Source organism: Strix aluco, chromosome 3 (genome assembly GCF_031877795.1).
Source record: "Strix aluco isolate bStrAlu1 chromosome 3, bStrAlu1.hap1, whole genome shotgun sequence".
Lineage (NCBI taxonomy): Eukaryota > Metazoa > Chordata > Aves > Strigiformes > Strigidae > Strix > Strix aluco.
This window is the reverse complement of record NC_133933.1, coordinates 25,067,165-25,085,678: the sequence shown is the minus strand read 5'-3', so window position 1 is coordinate 25,085,678 and position 18,514 is coordinate 25,067,165. Positions and strand designations below refer to the sequence as shown.

The following is an 18,514-nucleotide window of genomic DNA, read 5'->3' as shown; positions in this document are numbered from 1 at the left end:
GGATTTTGCCTCAGTCTTTGATACCAGACACACCCAAACAACCTATAAAACCTCCCTCCTGTAATTTCAGGTGATCGCTATTCACGAGTGGTGTTTACATCAACAGAAGGAGAGAATTTATGGAATTTGAATGCAATTAAGTCAATGTGCAATGTAGATAACTTGAGGGTAAGTAGAGATGGCATTTAATTTGTTTAATTTGCAAATGTAAAGCGTGTATTTGAAACTGTTTTGCTGCCCGTTGCCATCCAGTAGCATATGAGAGGACTTCACATTGTTCATATCCTTTTCAAATGGTCAGTCAGCATGCAGATGAAGTTAAAAAGCAACTTTTAATTTGTAAATTGGATTATATAGGGGAATGTATTTGATTTTGCTACTAACACCATCCAGAATGGGATGGAGGAGGTTTGCTTCAGAAGTTTCTTTGCAGAAGGGACTATCTTAACTTTTGCTGTGTGTTACCTCTTAGAATATTATTCCATGGATTTTTGGTTTTGTTTCTCAGCAAATTATTCATTTTTCTTGCTTTTTCACCTTCAGGTGAATTAGCTGCCCCACCCAGTGGGTCACTCAGACTTCTTTTTTTAAAGCTCAAAACAGAATAAGTTGGCAGATGGAGATCAAAGGAACATAGATACAGTAGGGAGAAATATAGTCCAATTAATTAGATGTGGATAGTGATACTTCCAGAGTAATACTAGTTTTCTCTTTAAAAGTGGGTAAATGAAAGAAGACATTTTGGCCTTGTCTGTCTGGCACTGTTGTAATTTTTCTTGGCTTTCCTTGTACTTGGTACCTTGCATAGTCAAAATAACCATTGTAATAGCCAGCTTCAGAGGCTACCATAGCTTCTTTTGCATGTGTTAGAAGATAATTTAGCACTTCACTGGACATCACTTTCTGATAGAAATTGATGTCCAGTTTCAATTGATGGAAGTTAACTGACACAGGCTAAAATAAAATAATCATTGAGATGGTATATTTGTAAAATAAAAGCTTGTCACTTGCTGGAGTGAACTCCTTCGAACTGCTGAGTAACTATAAAATTTTGTTTATTAGTTACTTTGTATGGAAATAAAGTAATATGTTTTTCTTCTATTAATAATTATTTATTTCCAATTTTTTTCTCCTAAAAAAAAAATCCTAAGCAATTCATATTATACCACATTTATTTAATAAGGAATATTTTAATTATTAATTTTGTTTATCATTGCCTTTAAGACAACTCTATTAATTTAGAGAATTCCCAAACTGTTTTCCCTAACAGCTGACATTTGCTTGCTTAAAATGTTGAGCTGTAGTGAAACATTGTATAATGAATCTCCCTTGTCAGTCTGCTGACAGGCACTTTGTCCTGGGTGGCCTCAGTTGGTGTAAGTGGTTTTTGTCCTCACATGCTCATGAAATGTTCCTTTTTCCCTATCAGTGATTATTGCATCAACAGGATGGCTCATGTGATTACCCTCTATCTCTTTCAATCAGAATGAGCTAGGTGAGCAAAGTACCGTATTTAAACTAACCCAGCTCAGTTTTGAATGAACTGAGCTAGGGAGCAATCGTATCACCAGTTCAATCAGGAGATACAGTGGTGAAGAATCTTTTACAAGGGCAAAAATTAAGAGTTAGGAAGCAGATGCTAATCTCTGTATTTAACTGTACAAGTTTAGTCATATAGACAACTGATGCAGGTAAATCCTGGGTAGTATAGATCATTGCAAAGCAATGCAGGCTGAATAAAAAAACCAAAATATTTTTGTATAACAGAATAAAGACAGTTAATTACCTCTGAAGAATAATCTTTGTAATGGTTGCATTACTCCTGAGGAATTTATCTTTTTTTTCCCTTATATGCACAGTTCGATAGTAATGTACTATTTCAAATGCTGCTTTACTTTCTGAGGGAAGGATGAAACTATTTTACTTGAAAAAAACAAGCACCACACATCTTGCATCCTTAAAAATAGCTCTTCCTTTGAAATAAGAACACTTCAGAAAATTAAATGTTGGTTACTTCAGCTACACCCATAGTTGTATAGATATTTAGAGAGACTATTGTTGCAGGTAATGTGTCTCTGGGTCTTTTTTGTAATTTAGGTCTTTACTTAAGAATATAATAATCTAACATCTCAGCTGAGCAGAATGACCGTGCATCATGATAGCAAGCATTGATTTTTAGCTAGTTACTAGACAAAACCAATTGCTCTGGTTAGGTTTCGCAATTCTTGCTGGCCTACATGTAAATTTATAATAAAAATTAGGTACTCAGTGCTCAGAAAGGACTGACGCTTTTTTCACCAAATTTTTTAAAAAATGCTTGTTACTTACAAATAACATGTTTAAATGATTTTAACACTTTAACACTTTCTAACAATTTCTAAGCACTTCTAACACTTTTTAGAACGCATGAAGTGCTGTGATATGCCCCACTTCTGAATGCTAAGTTCTGCTAGCAGTCAGTCCCTAGAGAGGATGCTGACTTGCACTGCAGCTATCAGAAGAAATTGATGACTTCAGTGACCTTCTGGTCTTACAGACTCTCTTCTGGCTGTAGTTATTTTTGTTGTTGAATTCATGCTTGTTTAGGGCCACAGTTCTGTTGAGATAAGTGGCAAAGCTTTCTGTATTCAAAGACAGGAAAATCAGACACTATTTTCTGGAAATGCAAACCTTAGAATTTTTGTATTTTTCTGATAAGTAGGATTTCAGCACCAACTAGTATTTGCTTTAGTATGAACTAACAGTATATCCCCTATGTGTTAATTGTATTCCCATCTGCTTGTAACTACTTTAACTATATGTTTTACTGACACTTCGGGGCTCCATCCTGCAGCTGCTTAGCATATGGTAGTCCTATAATCTTCATGGAAACTTTATATACAAAATAGCCGTAGGAGGTGTTCTAATTTTTTACTACTTGCATAAGAAGAGCCCTTTTTTTCACCTGTTAATTGCAGAATGTTTTCCCTATAAACTGTAAACAGTTCTTTTATAAACTTCAAAGACCGTAAATGATCTCCTCAGACTGCTTCCCCAAAACGGTGTATTTGTGATTCTCCGTCACTGTGTAGATCCATTTGGGCAGGTCTGCCCACAGATACAGCATGTGCACAGGTTGCACAGCTTAGTTTCCTTACTTGTTCCAAAATAAATGAAAACGTTGCCAGTGGCAGACTAAGTCTGGCAACAGCAAAATGGCCTTTTTCAATTCCTTTGGATCACCAACAAAGCCCAATGCTACAATATATTAACATTTTACAAAGTATTTTAATGAGCTATCCAGAGCTAAATTTTGTATTTTAATTTCTAATTTCCAGCTGCCAGCTCGTGTTACTTTATCTTTGGCAACATTTACCAGTGAATGTTTATGGCCTGCAGCAAGTGTTGAAGAACAGCCTATAAACCTCATTGTCCCATCTTGAACCTGAATACATAGAGAAGACAATACAACCCTTTCCTCCCAATTTGCCTATTATATCCTCATAGGATTAAGCTGGAGATGTGCCATGAAAAATACAGATATGCTATTCCAGTGCTTCCTTTTATTTAGTAGGTTGTTCAGCTTTTCCTGAGTTTGCATGTGTAGAGTGTTTTTATCTGGAAACAATCAAATGTGAATTATCCTGGGTTTTTGGAATGCCAGTTTGTTATTGTTCAGAAACTGGTTGACAAAATTAAGTCCGTACTAAAGCTTTTATCACTGCCATGAGAATCCCCAAGTGCAGTTTTTTTGTCTGCATTATAAAGGATTGTTAATAATAAACTGGTGTGATTTTGCTTTAAAAAAAAAAAGCAAAGTGATATATTTCAGAATACCTAAATTTAAAACATACATGGATAATGGTTTCAGGGCCCAATCCTGTAAACTCTTAGGCACGTGGCTGTATTATTATGTGTTCATTCTGTGTAACTTGATTAAGACTGAAATTGTACAAATACCTATTTGAAGGATTAATTCCAATTTATCATGTGTAACAAGCCAGAAGTTATGGCTTTTAAGATTTATATTCCCTGTGCCCTATCAGGATTGAGTTTTCCCAACTTGAGAAAATGTCCCTGACCTAGACTTGTTACTTAAGAGTTTCAGCTCTGTTTCATAGATCCTGTCAATTTTGCCTAGAAGTGCCTTATGGTGATTTAGATAAGTTGTGCTCTTACTGGCTTCAGCTAAATCTGGAATATTCTTGAAGTGAAAGAAGAGCATCCACGTAAGGGATTAACACTTATTTAGCTGAGGAGAGTCCTTAACCAAAATGCTAAAATTCCTATAATTTTTGTAAAGCCCTGGTAGGAGTTCCTAGGCTTTGGGCAGTCACTTGAGCTGACAACAGCAGTCCTCCCCCACGACCTGACTCTGTGCCTGCTTGTCCCCATGACTTCTCTGGCCTTGCTGCTGCTGCATCTTCCTCCACTCCGCTCCTGAATCAATTCTTGGGAGTTCGTCCCACGGTGGGTGCAGCATTCAGAGCCATGACCGTCGCCTCTGTGCAGCAGGGCTTTTTTTGGGGTGCTTCATGCCACAGCGGAATTATCTTGTGCTTGTGCCTTGGAAATCCTGCATGCCTTAGGGACACACAGTGGCAGGCTGGCCTGGTTGGGGGAAATGTCTGTCAGCTGTACAAGAGCTAAAAAAGACTCATACAGTGATGTTGTAGAAGAGAGGTCAGATGATGGAAGCCGTCATAAAGCTGTCACATCCTTTCTTTCTGGATGGTAAGTCCCTGCCTCTCCTAGGAACTTCAGTATGTGATTCCAAGCAGAATGAAACTTCATTGATGTATGGCTGATTGTGTATTTTCAGGAGTATAGCACAAAATAATAGAATTAATGGCCCTCAGTCTGGGAAGAAAACCCTCAGTGCATCTTCAAACAATAGAATTACAATATTCTTAACACCTCTGCCAATTTTATGCCACTGTGACAAGTCAGTGTACTGAGTTACTGCTGGTTTAGTCTGCTGGGTGTAAGAGGATACTGACCAAAAACAATGTGCGTGGAAGTAAGAATTTAAAATATTAACACAAAAGGACCATAAGCTGAATTTTCATCACTTTGGGATTTTTTTTGTGGGTGAATGTTTCTAATAATTCAGACTACTACTTTAAACTGGATTTTTTGCCCTGCCTGTCTTTATACAGATCAGATCCCATTCCCAGTTTGGCGATCTCTGCCAGAGAGCCACTGCTGCTTCGTGCTGTCCCAGCTGGACACTGGGCAACTATATTGCTATTCTAAACAACAGGTCATCGTGTCAAAAAATTGTAGAACGAGACGTGTCTCACACCCTAAAGCTGCTTCGCACATGTACCAAATACTACTACAACGGAACCCTGGGGCCGGACTGCTGGGATATGAATGCCAAAAGGAAGGACCAACTCAAGTGTACAAACGTGCCTCGCAAATGTACCAAGTACAATGCTGTTTACCAGATCCTTCACTATCTAGTGGACAAGGATTTTCTAAGCCCAAAGACAGCTGACTATGTCTTACCAGCTTTAAAATACAGCATGCTCTTCTCTCCGACTGAGAAAGGGGAAAGCATGATGAGTATTTACCTAGATAACTTTGAGAACTGGAATGCTTCGGATGGTGTAACAACCATCACAGGGATTGAGTTTGGAATAAAACATAGATTGTTTCAAGATTACCTGTTGATGGATACTGTGTATCCTGCCATAGCCATTGTAATTGTTTTATTAGTTATGTGTGTATACACGAAGTCCATGTTTATCACGCTGATGACTATGTTTGCAATAATTAGTTCCTTGATTATTTCTTATTTTCTCTATCGGGTAGTATTTAATTTTGAGTTCTTTCCATTCATGAATCTCACAGCATTGATTATTCTTGTTGGGATTGGAGCAGATGATGCTTTTGTCTTATGTGACGTTTGGAACTACACAAAATTTGATAAACCTCATGCTGGAACCTCTGAAACAGTGAGCATCACATTGCAGCACGCTGCTCTTTCTATGTTTGTCACAAGTTTTACTACCGCTGCTGCCTTCTATGCTAATTATGTCAGCAATATCACAGCAATCAGGTGTTTTGGTGTTTATGCCGGCACTGCCATTTTGGTGAATTATGTTCTGATGGTTACATGGCTACCTGCTGTAGTTGTATTACATGAACGATATCTTCTCAATATTTTCAGTTGCTTTAAGAAACCTCAGCAGAGGGTATACAACAACAAAAACTGCTGGACAGTGTTGTGCCAAATGTTCCACAAGATTATTTTTGCAGTCTCAGAAGCATCCAGGATATTTTTTGAAAAAGTTTTGCCATGCATTGTTATCAAATTTCGATATATTTGGCTTTTCTGGTTCCTTGCCTTAACAGTTGGTGGAGCATATATTGTGTGTGTAAATCCAAAGATGAAATTGCCGTCATTGGAGCTCTCTGAGTTTCAGGTATTTAGGTCTTCTCACCCATTCGAACGATATGATGCAGAATACAAAAAGCTTTTTATGTTTGAACGTGTCCATCATGGAGAAGAGCTCCACATGCCAATTACAGTAATCTGGGGTGTCACACCTGAGGATAATGGTGACCCTTTAAACCCTAAAAGTAAAGGAAAGCTGCAGCTAGATAGCAGTTTTAATATCGCTAGCCCAGCTTCACAGGTTTGGATTTTACGTTTCTGTCAGAAGTTAAGAAATCAAACATTTTATTATCAGACTGAAGAACAAGACTTCACAAGCTGCTTCATTGAAACATTTAAGCAGTGGATGGAAAATCAAGACTGCGATGAGCCATCTCTTTACCCCTGCTGCAGCCACTGGAGCTTTCCATACAAACAAGAAGTTTTCGAATTATGTATCAAGAGAGCTATAATGGAGCTAGAAAGAAGCACAGGGTACCATTTAGATAGTAAAACCCCAGGGCCTCGCTTTGACCTAAATGACACCATCAGGGCAGTGGTGTTGGAGTTCCAAAGCACCTACCTCTTCACGCTGGCTTATGAGAAAATGCATCAGTTCTACAGAGAGGTAGACTCATGGATTTCAAGTGAGCTTAGCTCTGCTCCTGAAGGTCTTAGCAATGGTTGGTTTGTGAGTAACCTTGAATTTTATGATCTTCAGGACAGTCTTTCTGATGGTACTCTAATTGCCATGGGTCTTTCAGTTGCTGTTGCGTTTAGTGTAATGCTTCTTACAACTTGGAATATAATTATAAGTCTTTATGCAATAGTTTCAATAGCTGGAACTATTTTTGTCACTGTAGGTTCTCTGGTTCTTCTTGGATGGGAGCTAAATGTGTTAGAATCCGTCACTATTTCGGTGGCCGTTGGCTTATCTGTAGACTTCGCTGTTCATTACGGAGTGGCTTATCGCTTAGCCCCTGACCCTGACCGAGAGGGAAAAGTAATTTTTTCTTTAAGCCGTATGGGTTCTGCTATTGCAATGGCTGCATTGACCACATTTGTAGCTGGAGCAATGATGATGCCCTCTACAGTATTGGCGTACACGCAGCTTGGCACTTTTATGATGCTTATAATGTGCATTAGTTGGGCTTTTGCAACGTTCTTCTTCCAGTGCATGTGCCGATGCCTTGGACCTCAGGGCACTTGTGGCCAGATCCCACTACCAAAAAAATTGCGGTGTAATGCCTTTTCTCAGACCTTTTCAGGAGCCCAAGGGGGCAGAGGTCAAAATAAATCACATCCTGTTAGCAAATATCAGCTGGACTCCAGAAGTCAAAAACCAGAAATGGAGCATGAGCACTATGAGCTCGAGCCTCTGGCATCACAAACAGGTATCTGTAACCCTGCAGAGAAAGTGACTTACGAAGAAACTCATATCTGCTCAGAGCTCTTCAGCAGCAGGCCCCAAAACACATGTATGCCTATGCATTCAGCCTATAATAGTGAAATGAGTAAAAGCATAAAAAATGTTGCTAGTTCAGCTATGTTACAGACATGTATTGACCAACACACCATATGCCCAATTTTCTCTCAAAACAGGCAGTGTAGCTGTCCCGATGCATATAAGCAAGTGGCAGTGAAGTGGAGCCCACACTCATGTCAGCAGTTAAGTGACACCTTCTGTTACCAGTGTTCTCCTTCACCGGCAGCTGTACAGATCCAAAGCTCTGTAGCTCCTATAAATGCTTTACAGCAAGCTGCCGAAGGGTACGTGCATCCAGTCCAGCATGTCCTCCACTGCAGTTGCCTTCAAGGAAGGCTCAAAAGAACGATGACGCAGAACTCCCTGCCTAAAAATTTTTTCCTCCAGTCCGTGCAACAATTTCAGGCACATCAAAGAATAAATAGGACAGATTCACATGCTCATCAAAACCCGGAGGAAAATGTAAGAACTGTTCCAAGGGTGATGAGCTCCTCACAGTTTCTCTGTCGAAACGCAGGACCTCTAATAGTGCATTGCTCTGAATGTGAGAACAGTGTATCAAATAACCAAAAGGGATTCTGTCAGCAGACAGACAAGTGTGATGAAAAGAGTGGTACAGAAGCGAATGGGATTGAAAGCAAGAAAGCCTCTCTGTCAAAGCAGAAAAAGAAAGCTGAGAGCAAGATAGATCAGCGTTCTTTGCAGAATGACGGGGTTTTGAAGGCTGACCAAAATGATAAAAAACATCTGCTGAATAGGTCAGCGAGAGAGGCTCGCTACGAGGGTTGCCGTGAAAATTCACACTGTTGTAGCAAGGCTATCACAGTGAAGTGCAATTCTGTTGACTGTCAAATGCCAAACATCGAAGCCAATGTGCCTCCTATGTTAATGCGCCCAGAACTTTCCAATGAAAGTTTGTTAATAAAAACGCTATAATAAATCTTTAATTTGGCAATCCTGTGTCTTTCTTTTAAAAGTAAGTTTAAAACACTAATTATTATAATTTGCATTTTGGAACGAAAAATGTATTTTATAGAACAGTAAGATTTATACATTTCATAAAGCCGTTTCATGTAGTAAAACCTGATGTTGTCCAGAATGGTTTTTTGCTGTAACTCGTAAGATGGATTATGCTTAATTTAGTTTTTGTCCCAGGGCATTAGAGTTTGAATTCTCCTTATAAACCATCTCAAGAAATAAAGTGTTACAAAGAAACTCTCCCTTTTCCAAAGCCAGGACTTGTGAGATTGAAAACGTTTGGGGTGGACTGAGATTGCCACATTTTCCAAGTACATCATTTACCTTTATTCTACTGCTGCCTTGGCAGGCTTATACCTCGAAACAGCGGCAGGACTGGAACTGTGTTTATTCAGGATTGTCTGAAAGACCAGCTCTGCAGTGCAGCCTGTTTGGGGATTTTTTTTGATTCTTTATCCTAGCATAATCTAAAGAAAAGCTCTTTAGAGGCCAACAGCACTTGCACTGCCATTGTTGCATATCTGTGTAAATAGTGCAGTAAAATATTTTAAATCGCCCTTTCTGGCGTTTACTGTATAGACCATTAAATACCAGAGAATACAGGTGGAAACAATAGTAAGTGAACATTCTTTACTTCTTAGTGATGGCAAGAAAAATATAATTCATGTGTATGACATACATATGTATATAAGATCAGGAGTTATAAAATTGGGCATGGAGTGCCTTGCAATACTGAACTTTTTCCCACAAAGTATAGAAACTAGAAGTAAATCTACTGTGGAGAAAGGCGTGGTTAATGCACATGTACTAGACTTACTGTCAATAGTATCAGATTAATTCAAAAGGCTCAAATCCATAAATTAGAATACTGTGCTCTGAGATTTCTTACCCAGAGAAGTTCAAGATTTAGTTACAGATACTGAACTAAACCATGTAACCAAGACATTGGATTTCAGACACTGTATTTGTGTAACTACAGGGCTTAGTCAAATATCAGCTACGGTTTGGTTGTGGGAATACTTGCTGGTCTCGTCATTCAGGGAGAGTAGATTTGAGAGCTGGGACTGTGTCGTATGTCATAATTGCTATGCACCTTAATGACAAATCTCTCCTCATATAATCGTTTGGTTATACTGATTATGTTGATTTACTGTACACAGATAACAGAAGATAGATTTTATGGGCTGATGTGGTATCATGTACTTGGTGTGTTATGAATCACTGGAGGAAGACCCTGGCTTTTGCTCTTCTAAGGTTCATCTTGAAGGGACGTAGAAGATGAGTATCATACAGCAAACCACTTTGGTTTGTCTGGGAGTAGTGATGTTAGTGTTTATATATCCCAGTGACTGGAACAGAATAAGAGTTTGAAATCTACAGAAAAAGCTAAAATAGTTTTACGTGGTTTAAGAAGAGTAGTATTATTTCTTAGATATAAAATAAAACTCATTTTTAGTTCTTTTAAAACTCATAACTCAATTTAGATCCAGATTCTTTCTAAATGTCTGTAATGAGAGCAATTCACAGATTTTCTGTGCACCATAGGGGCCATTAATTATAAAGAGCCAAGACTTGCACTGTTAGCAATCTAAAGAAATTAAAAGGGATAAGAAATAAACTGGGCTGTTGCTGTTGTCCAACTTTCTTCCTGACCACTGCACCTGCTTGTGTGCAATTTCTGTGAGGGGTGTATGTAACATGCTAAGCAATAAATCGTTCCTGAAATAAAAATGACGTTATGATAGTTTAATGGACCTGCAGTCAGACCTTGCCAAAGCAGTGTGTAATGCTTATGTAGTGCTTGTCACACAGCTGTGCCTTTGAGACCTGGGCCTTAGGGAAGGTCCCCAGCTAACACATCTACAGAACATAGGACATTTTGAGCTGATGAGCTCAAAAGTGAGGTTTTTTTCTAAGCCAGTTTTCCACAACTGCATTCTGTATAAGGAAATCCCTTTCGACCGCTTATATTAATAACTTCTTTTATAATGGTGAGGTAAGCGAGAGAGATTAATGTTGTATTTTCATTATGATTTGTATGTTCTTAAAGGGTGATACAGTGAAAAAAATGGGACAGATAAGGAGTTGTGATGTAATGTACTCTTAGAAAAGATTAAAATGAGCTGACGTACTTGGCTAGCAAACAGTATCGCTGTTGTATTTGCCTTTTGTGACTTTGCCATTGCCTCCCTGCTAACTGCTTTATTCTTTCCAAATCACTTAGCTGGACAAGGAGCAACCATTGAAATAGTTGGTTAATATTTATGTATGTAGCACCACATATGTGTGTGTACTGCATCTATGTCAATTCATGCATGGACTCTAAAATCCAAGCCAATACAGCTCCTGGAGAGTGGAAGAGAATAGGAGTTGGTTCCAGTGACAGTTGAGGGCTGATGATGCTGTGCATTACTCTATCCCCATAAAACTCATGAGAAAAAAAAAGTTTTTACAGGCTGCTAGGAGCAAGCGAGGAGAGGTGGAATCCTGTTCCACTTGAGGAAATCTTAACAAGGACCATTACATCCTGCTGAGACATCTCTCTAAGACTTGTCAATGATTGCCAAGGCCTAAGGGAGGCTGAGGAGCCTAGAGTACTCTGATTTCCATTAACTGATTCGCTATCACTGAGGTCCACCCTTGCTTTGGGATCGCACAGTGAATCTGGATGTGTGCACACCATGTGGGCTCAGTGTGGTGCTTCTCTTGTAGGCTGCCCACTTTGGGTAAGGGCCCTGCCACTGACGCTGGCTGGCGCTTCCTCCGTGGAGTGACAGGGTCCTGGCTTTAGAAGATGTAGAGCTTTATGGATAATCCATGCTGGGGTATTTACCAGACATGGAGGGTATTTGGTAATTGTTCTGGCAATGATGACACATGTAGCTTGGGACATGACATGAGCTTTCTGCCTTTTCAAAGTCGAGGGAAGACTTTACTGTAACTTGTATGTGCAGTGAGTCTTTAAAGTGACATGTCTTTGATTATCCAAGGAAGGAAAGAGAGACTTTATGTGGGAAGACAGTAATCTTCTTTATGTGGGAGGACAGTTTGTGGCTCTGAAGTTGCTAGTATGCTTTCTTCAGGAATAAAGAATACAGTCAAGAATCTTCCTGTGAGTGGGACTTGCATCTGAGAGCAACTCTCTCAAATTCACCTCACCAAGGGAAAAAAAATTATATTTAACATATTAGATACCTCAGTTGTCTGTATTGTCCTTAGACTCTGTGTTTTTCAGGTTACAATCACATTTATAGTGTGGGTAATACAGCGATTAGTTTAACAAAAAATGGTACAGCAGTTTACAGTAAGTCCTTTAAAGTATTACACCAGGCTCAATATATATTCACACTGAATGCAGCTGCCTCATACAAAGTATTGGTAGATGGGTAGGCAGGTGGTATAGTGACATAAAGGGGGTTTTTAAGTTACTATTTCATTGTTAGTTTTTTTAAGAAAATGAAAATCCATCTTTTTACAATCACCTGCAATCACTTTAATTTGGTCTTTTTTACCTAATGTGGGAGAATTGCTTTGAAATGCTTTGGATTAGGAATACCTCTAATTTTGCCAGATGGAGCCCTGAGAGTCAGTCCAAGAGAGCTCTGAAAATACAGGTTGACAAATGACAAAAATTTTAACACAGTAAGAAATGCCAAATGTGATCAAAGTTGAATATATTTTATTTATATAGAGAATGTTATACTACTTAATATAGGTAGCAGATGGGTGATTCAGGCCAAAATCACACTGACTTCATTGAATTGGACCTTAAATTTTTTCCACGTGCTGGCAAGCTATATTAAATTTTACTTCAGCCAGTAATATCTGAAGTCCCTAATACATCTAGCATTTGATTTATGATGGTGAGTTGGGGCACTATCCTACTACATATTGCGTATTCCCACAGTGTGAAACAATACTTGCCTTTGCAAAAAAAGCTCAGTCTATATACAAGAGGTGGAAGAAAGGCAATAGCTTCTCTGAGTTCATAACGGATCTCCGCAGACTCCTGAATTTGGATCCAGTGTAACTACTGCAGAACTACCCTCATTTTAATGTTGTTATCCTTTGTTTATTCTGTATGTAGTATTAGTCTGGCATCACTCATTCTGCCTCTGTGTATCTCAACAGTTCACTCATTTTATCAGAATAAAGTCTTTGAGGTCTGGAAAGTCTGTAAAACATGTCGTGCGCAGTTTAGAGAGGTTGTAGTTTTTAGCTACTGCCATGCTATAACTTCTGAATACTAAGTAGTCGTACACACCAAGAACTCTGACTTTTCTGTTTCCCTTTACTTGGCAGCTTGTATTTGGAGTGTTTTTTCTAAGGTCTCCACTTTAGAAAGTTGCATAGACTCAGGTGCCTCCTGGAGATATTTTCAGTTGATTCCTGAAATGTATTAAAGGTAGTATGTCCCACTTGGATTTGGATTCCATGTTTTAGGTTTTGATAAATGTCACTTTACCTGCAAATGGATAGACATATTGCAGAAAAGCAGATGGTTGTTACTTTTATTTAAATTCTGTTAGTTAAAAATGTATGTTGAGTCTAGTTTCCAAACCATTAAAGTTAATTAAAACTGGTGCTGATTTGTCTTCTTAAAAGCTGCAGGGATAACACATGTTCTCTTGCTGCAGGCTGGCCACAGTGATGGTAGTGTTAGAAGTTGAACTCTTCCAGCAACGAGCCTTCAGAGCAGATGGATGGCTTTGCTTTGAGGCCTAAACAAACTTTCTTAAACCCTTGTAAAGCCTTAACCAAAATTGTCCGTAGATTTATCTTAATAGAAATTCTAGCACATTTCTCTGTGGCTTAGGAAAGGAGCAGTTTATTCATAACTGACTCTTTAGTAATGCTGACTATATTACAGTGCCTTGATCATCTGAAAACAGTATGTCTAAAATATAAACTGAGTAATGTCAGACCCTTAAAAATTTCACCTAAGCCATCTCTTCTGCATATAACAGTATTCAATAATAGGAAATGTCATGGTTTAAATCTTAAAATGGATGATGTACTAAGATTATTACTGAGTTTACGTATATTTGAAGTAATTTTCAGGACAAATGAATGACAAGTGAGGACAGCTTGGCTTGAGATGAGTATAGGCGTGACACCTCTGCTTGTTTGCCCTTACCCAATCCTGGCAGCAGGTCACCTGAAATCATCTTGCTGTAACAGCAGCGTTTGAGTCAATAACTGCATCAGCCACCTCTTCTCCCCTTCTCTCACTGGTCAAGTTCTTCATTCTGTAATAAGAAAACCTGTGTGTTGCAAGCTGGGACAATAATTCAACTCTCACTTTAATGGTATAAATCAAAAGTAAGTTAATTGGAGTTGCTGGAGCTGTGTTGGCATAAGAAAGAGAGGTATCACAACCTCTGAGTTCTTGACTCTCATAAAAATTCCTAGTACACTTTAGTGTTTGGCCTTAAATCCATTTTCTAAGAGAGATGTTTATATGCAAAAGCAGAACCCATGGATGTTCTTAGAGTTCAGGTAAAAATGGACAGAAATAGGCAACTGGAGGCACATGAACTCAGTACTAAAAGGATTGACAGCACAGAAGGATGGGTTTAGCAGTGCTTTGGATGGAGAGTTCTGTCAGTACCACCCTGAAGTACAAGGTTAGATACTCTCCTTTTTCTTACAAAAGTCTGTTTAAATATATTTTTTAATCTATGTTTTTAAAATTTGTTTTCAATATCTATTTTTATAATATGTAATAGTATTGTCCCAAATATTTTCCAAGTGATCTGGTATGACATGGCTGAACATCAAATCTTTTTCCTAATCTATGCTTTTTTCAATCTGATGAAGCTTGAATCTGTGGCTGTCATAGCAGCAAGACCCTTATTCACCTTTTCTTCTATTCTGTGTTCTTAGTTAGGGTTCTGTCTCATCTGACTCTAAAATTTTGGGCTTTTCTTAGATGCCCTAATAGCTTGATTTCTTTCCTGACCTAGTACTGAATCTGTTAAGTGCCAGTTGTAGCTCATTTTGACATTAATATACACTAAAGGTAACCAATTTTCTCTGTATTTCATGTATTCATAAAACTGCATGTAGCAGGCCTTCCTCTCCTTTTGTGGATTCCCATTTCTCTTGAGTTTTTGAAATACAACTTGTGTAGTTGTGTAGCATAATCTCTTTGATCCTTTCTTATTAGAGAAGCTTTATTTACATTTGGGGAGTATAATATGTCAGCTTTTTAACAGTTCACAGCAGTATTACACTATTAAATAGGGCAGAAATAAAGAGTGCTGTGTTACACTGACACTAGTTTGACTACTAGCAGTGGGTAGTTACATGATTTGAAGGTGTTTTATTTGGCATAGCTCTGAGAGAGTATAATCTTTACAAAGGGGCATTATGAATTTTGTAACATAAATGACAGATAATGACTTACTCTTAGCTTCTTTTGTGTAGCATTATCTTCACACAGAAAAACTTTAAAGAAGTAATTCAGGAAGTATTAAGCAAAGCAACATAAAATTGAAAAATGCTAGGATTACAGTGGCTGGCCAGGAGGTAAGCTCTGCTACTTTCTCAATTCTCAGCTCTATAAGGACTTTTTTAAACCACCTAGCTTAATATGTCCCAGGTGAACAACATGCTGTTGTTGAATGCAAATTCAAGAAACTGTCTTCTGATATCTCTAGACAGTATCACTTTCCAGAGAAGTTTGAATATGTGAAATAACAGCACTGGGGAAAGATACCTTACCAAAATAAGGTGTCATAATGAAGACTCATTCAAGCGTTACTCAATCTGGCATTTTCATCATTTGCAGCTGAGAAGCAATATGGGACTTGAACTAATATATTTTAACTGCAAGCTACTCAAGCCCGTATGCAAGAATTTGAGATAGCTCAGTAGGTGCACTGGATAACAGATACACAACCTTCAATTAGCTAGCCTCGTTTAAGACGTAGTGGGGGAGAGAGAGAGAGAAACATACCCCAAATCCTTATTTGCATTGAAATACTCTTGTCCACAATACAGAGGGAGTAAATGTCTTGAAAATGTGTATAAACCACAGCATTTGAGGCTACAGTAACTTTTATGATCTCAGAGTAATAAGCGTGGAGCAGAGTTGCAAACAATAGCATATAAAAGGTGATTGGTGTTTAATTAGGGAATTGTAAGTTTATATGCATTTAAAATCAGTGGTATTTGAAAAGCACACGTTCCATGAACCTGCAATAAATGCTGGTACTTGTTCAAGATGACCAGTAACTTAGTATATCCAAATAGTTCTTAGTGCTATAACTTTGAAATACTCCACTTGGCATCTATTATACAGGTTCACAGGTACATTAGTGCAGCAAATTTGACTGTCACCAGTCAGGACTTTGGATGGAGACTGAACTGCCTCCTTCATGAGCAGCTCAAAACTGAGACCATCTGTAAAAGCAAAATGTGAGTATGCCTGTTTGGCTTTTGCCAGATACTGGTTTGTTATGGGCAATGGAGGAGGGAGGTTGAAATCTGTGCTTCTGTTTGTCCCCTGAATACAGAGGGTGATAACTTTGACCAGTGTAGATATTTCAAAATTCAAAAGGAGAATTAAGTCCTTGTGATGCTGTGTACATGGAGCTGAAATTGTGTGTATGTGCTTGCATTCCTTGGTGTTCCAAATACATACTTGGGTTTCTGTAGCTAAGAAGTTACTGATATTCAAACTGATTGTTTAATTTTTCAGTTCACCCTGGCTAAGTGTAAAAAGTGGTGTGATCTGTTTCTGTTTTGGCACTCTCAAAGAAATACTATGCTCTTATGTTTAAATTCATATTTATTTTAAATATATAAAATCTAGAACAATATGCCCCAGTCTCAAACTCCTATTATTATAAACTAATGTTTAATGTTATCATTACTTCAGTATTTTTATAAATGGTCCAGCACTGTAGGGATGTATAAACTCTGTTTTCATTTACCATTTTTAGTACTTCATTGATTGTATTTTGTGATGTCTTTAAAATAATACATTCAGAATGCTAGGCCTGGACACACAGATGATTCAAAGTACCTACAGTTAGCTTTAAAACTGCTTGAAACAACCTGGGGGGGGGGGGGGGAATTGACCTATAATAGTAAAACAAAAGCCCAGTATACTTCATTGCTAGCAAGTCTGTATACAGATGTCTCATGTCTAGCTTGCCCTTTTCACAACCCTCCTTTCAAGACTACCTCCACCTTTGTTCTCTCTTCAAGTTCTCCTTTCCAGCTCAGCTCTGGTTTCCTTGCAGTGTCTGAACATGAATCCTGAAGGACAAGAGCTGGTTCTCATACTGCAAGGGGCCAGCTAGTTTGGAGGGGCTGCAATTATGCCATTGTGTGACTGCTTTTTAAGTGTATGTTCCCAGACACGGAGCTTGAATAAGACCCACTATTATATCCCGCCAAGTTCTCTGACCATGAGGCAGTGATTGATCTTGAGCAGCAGAGCAGGTGTGATGGCCTGTGCAGCAGGGGGGCACTGGGACATGCAATCCCCAAGGATTAGTCTCCAGTCATAAGAGCTCTCAGCAATTTATCTTTCTGATATTAGGCCTAAATTTGCCTTTTGTCCATTGTCATTGTGCTACTCTGCAAGTTATTCCTCCTCCTTTGGGCAACCGAGAGCAGCTCCCTCCTGGTTCCTCAAATCCTTGCAGTCGCTGCTGCATGCAAAGAGGCCCTGCTGAGGAAGGAGCCCCCGCTGCTTGTGTACAGCCTTGTTGGAGCCCCTTGTCAGTGGAGGAGAGCTGGCGCGATTCATTTATTTAAGTGGCCTTGCCCCGAAGGTAGCTATTGTTTGTATTGTAACCTCCTCTGCCACCTGGGGACTGGGAATGGGGCAGGGGCGGCGTAAGCTTCTGAGGTGGACTGTAAATCTAAGGGCTGCGGATTTAAACCTGTTTTGTCTTCTGTCTATGCAAGAGCTCAGAAATCATCCTGACATTTAACATTTGCTGTCTCACTCCTGATTTTTGATACACTTTAGCCTGAAAAGCCTGATTGATGTGAAACCCTGCTGGAGTTTTCAGCTTTCACACTTGCTCTGGTTTCACATTGTTGTATTTTAAGATTAGGAGAGCAGAGATTCATGTCGGATGTTGTTGCTGCTAGTGTCTTCCCACTTCCCTCCACCCAAGTCCGTGCTATCTGGAAATGGGTCCACCCTTCCTTAGGAAACCCAGACAGCGAGGAAACCACAGCCTCTTCGTGTTTTTACATTTAGGTGTGCCTGACTGAATGTAGATTTCCTCAAAGCTATCGCAGCTCTCAGATTGGTATGTTTTTACTTCAGAGGATCTGAAGTCATATCTTAGTATATCCAACTAGATGCAACTGTTGTTTGTAACCTGTCCTACAGCGGGAGGGATGGACTGGGTCTGGCTGAGCCAGAATTGGTTTTCCTCTATAGCAGCCCTCATGGTGCTGTATTTTATGTTGGGAGCTGGAAGGATGTTGATAGCACACTGGTGTTGTGGCTACTGCTGAGTAGTGCTTACACAGCACCAAGGCTCCTTCCAACATTTCCCCCCCCAGTGGGACGGGGTGGGCAAGATCTTGGGAGGGGACACAACCAGGACAGCTGACCTGAACTGACCAAAGGGATATTCCAGACCATACAACGTCTGCTCGAGTTTAAACCTGGGAAAAAGGAGGAAGGGGGTGGGGTCACCCTTGGTCCTCCGAGG

General features: G+C 39.2%; 1 protein-coding gene across 22 annotated transcripts in view; it reads left to right on the top strand.

The window, feature by feature from the left end:
• Window positions 1-8,794, top strand: part of DISP1 (dispatched RND transporter family member 1) — a 96,365-nt gene extending 87,571 nt beyond the window's left edge. For all 22 annotated transcript variants that reach the window (XM_074817833.1, XM_074817829.1, XM_074817828.1 and 19 more), the window contains 2 exons: window positions 71-168; window positions 5,139-8,794. In XM_074817833.1, the coding sequence (XP_074673934.1) occupies window positions 71-168; window positions 5,139-8,783 (3,743 nt within the window). In that variant the 3' untranslated portion in view covers window positions 8,784-8,794. The remainder of the gene's footprint in view (window positions 1-70; window positions 169-5,138) is intronic.
• Window positions 8,795-18,514: the final 9,720 nt, after the last annotated feature.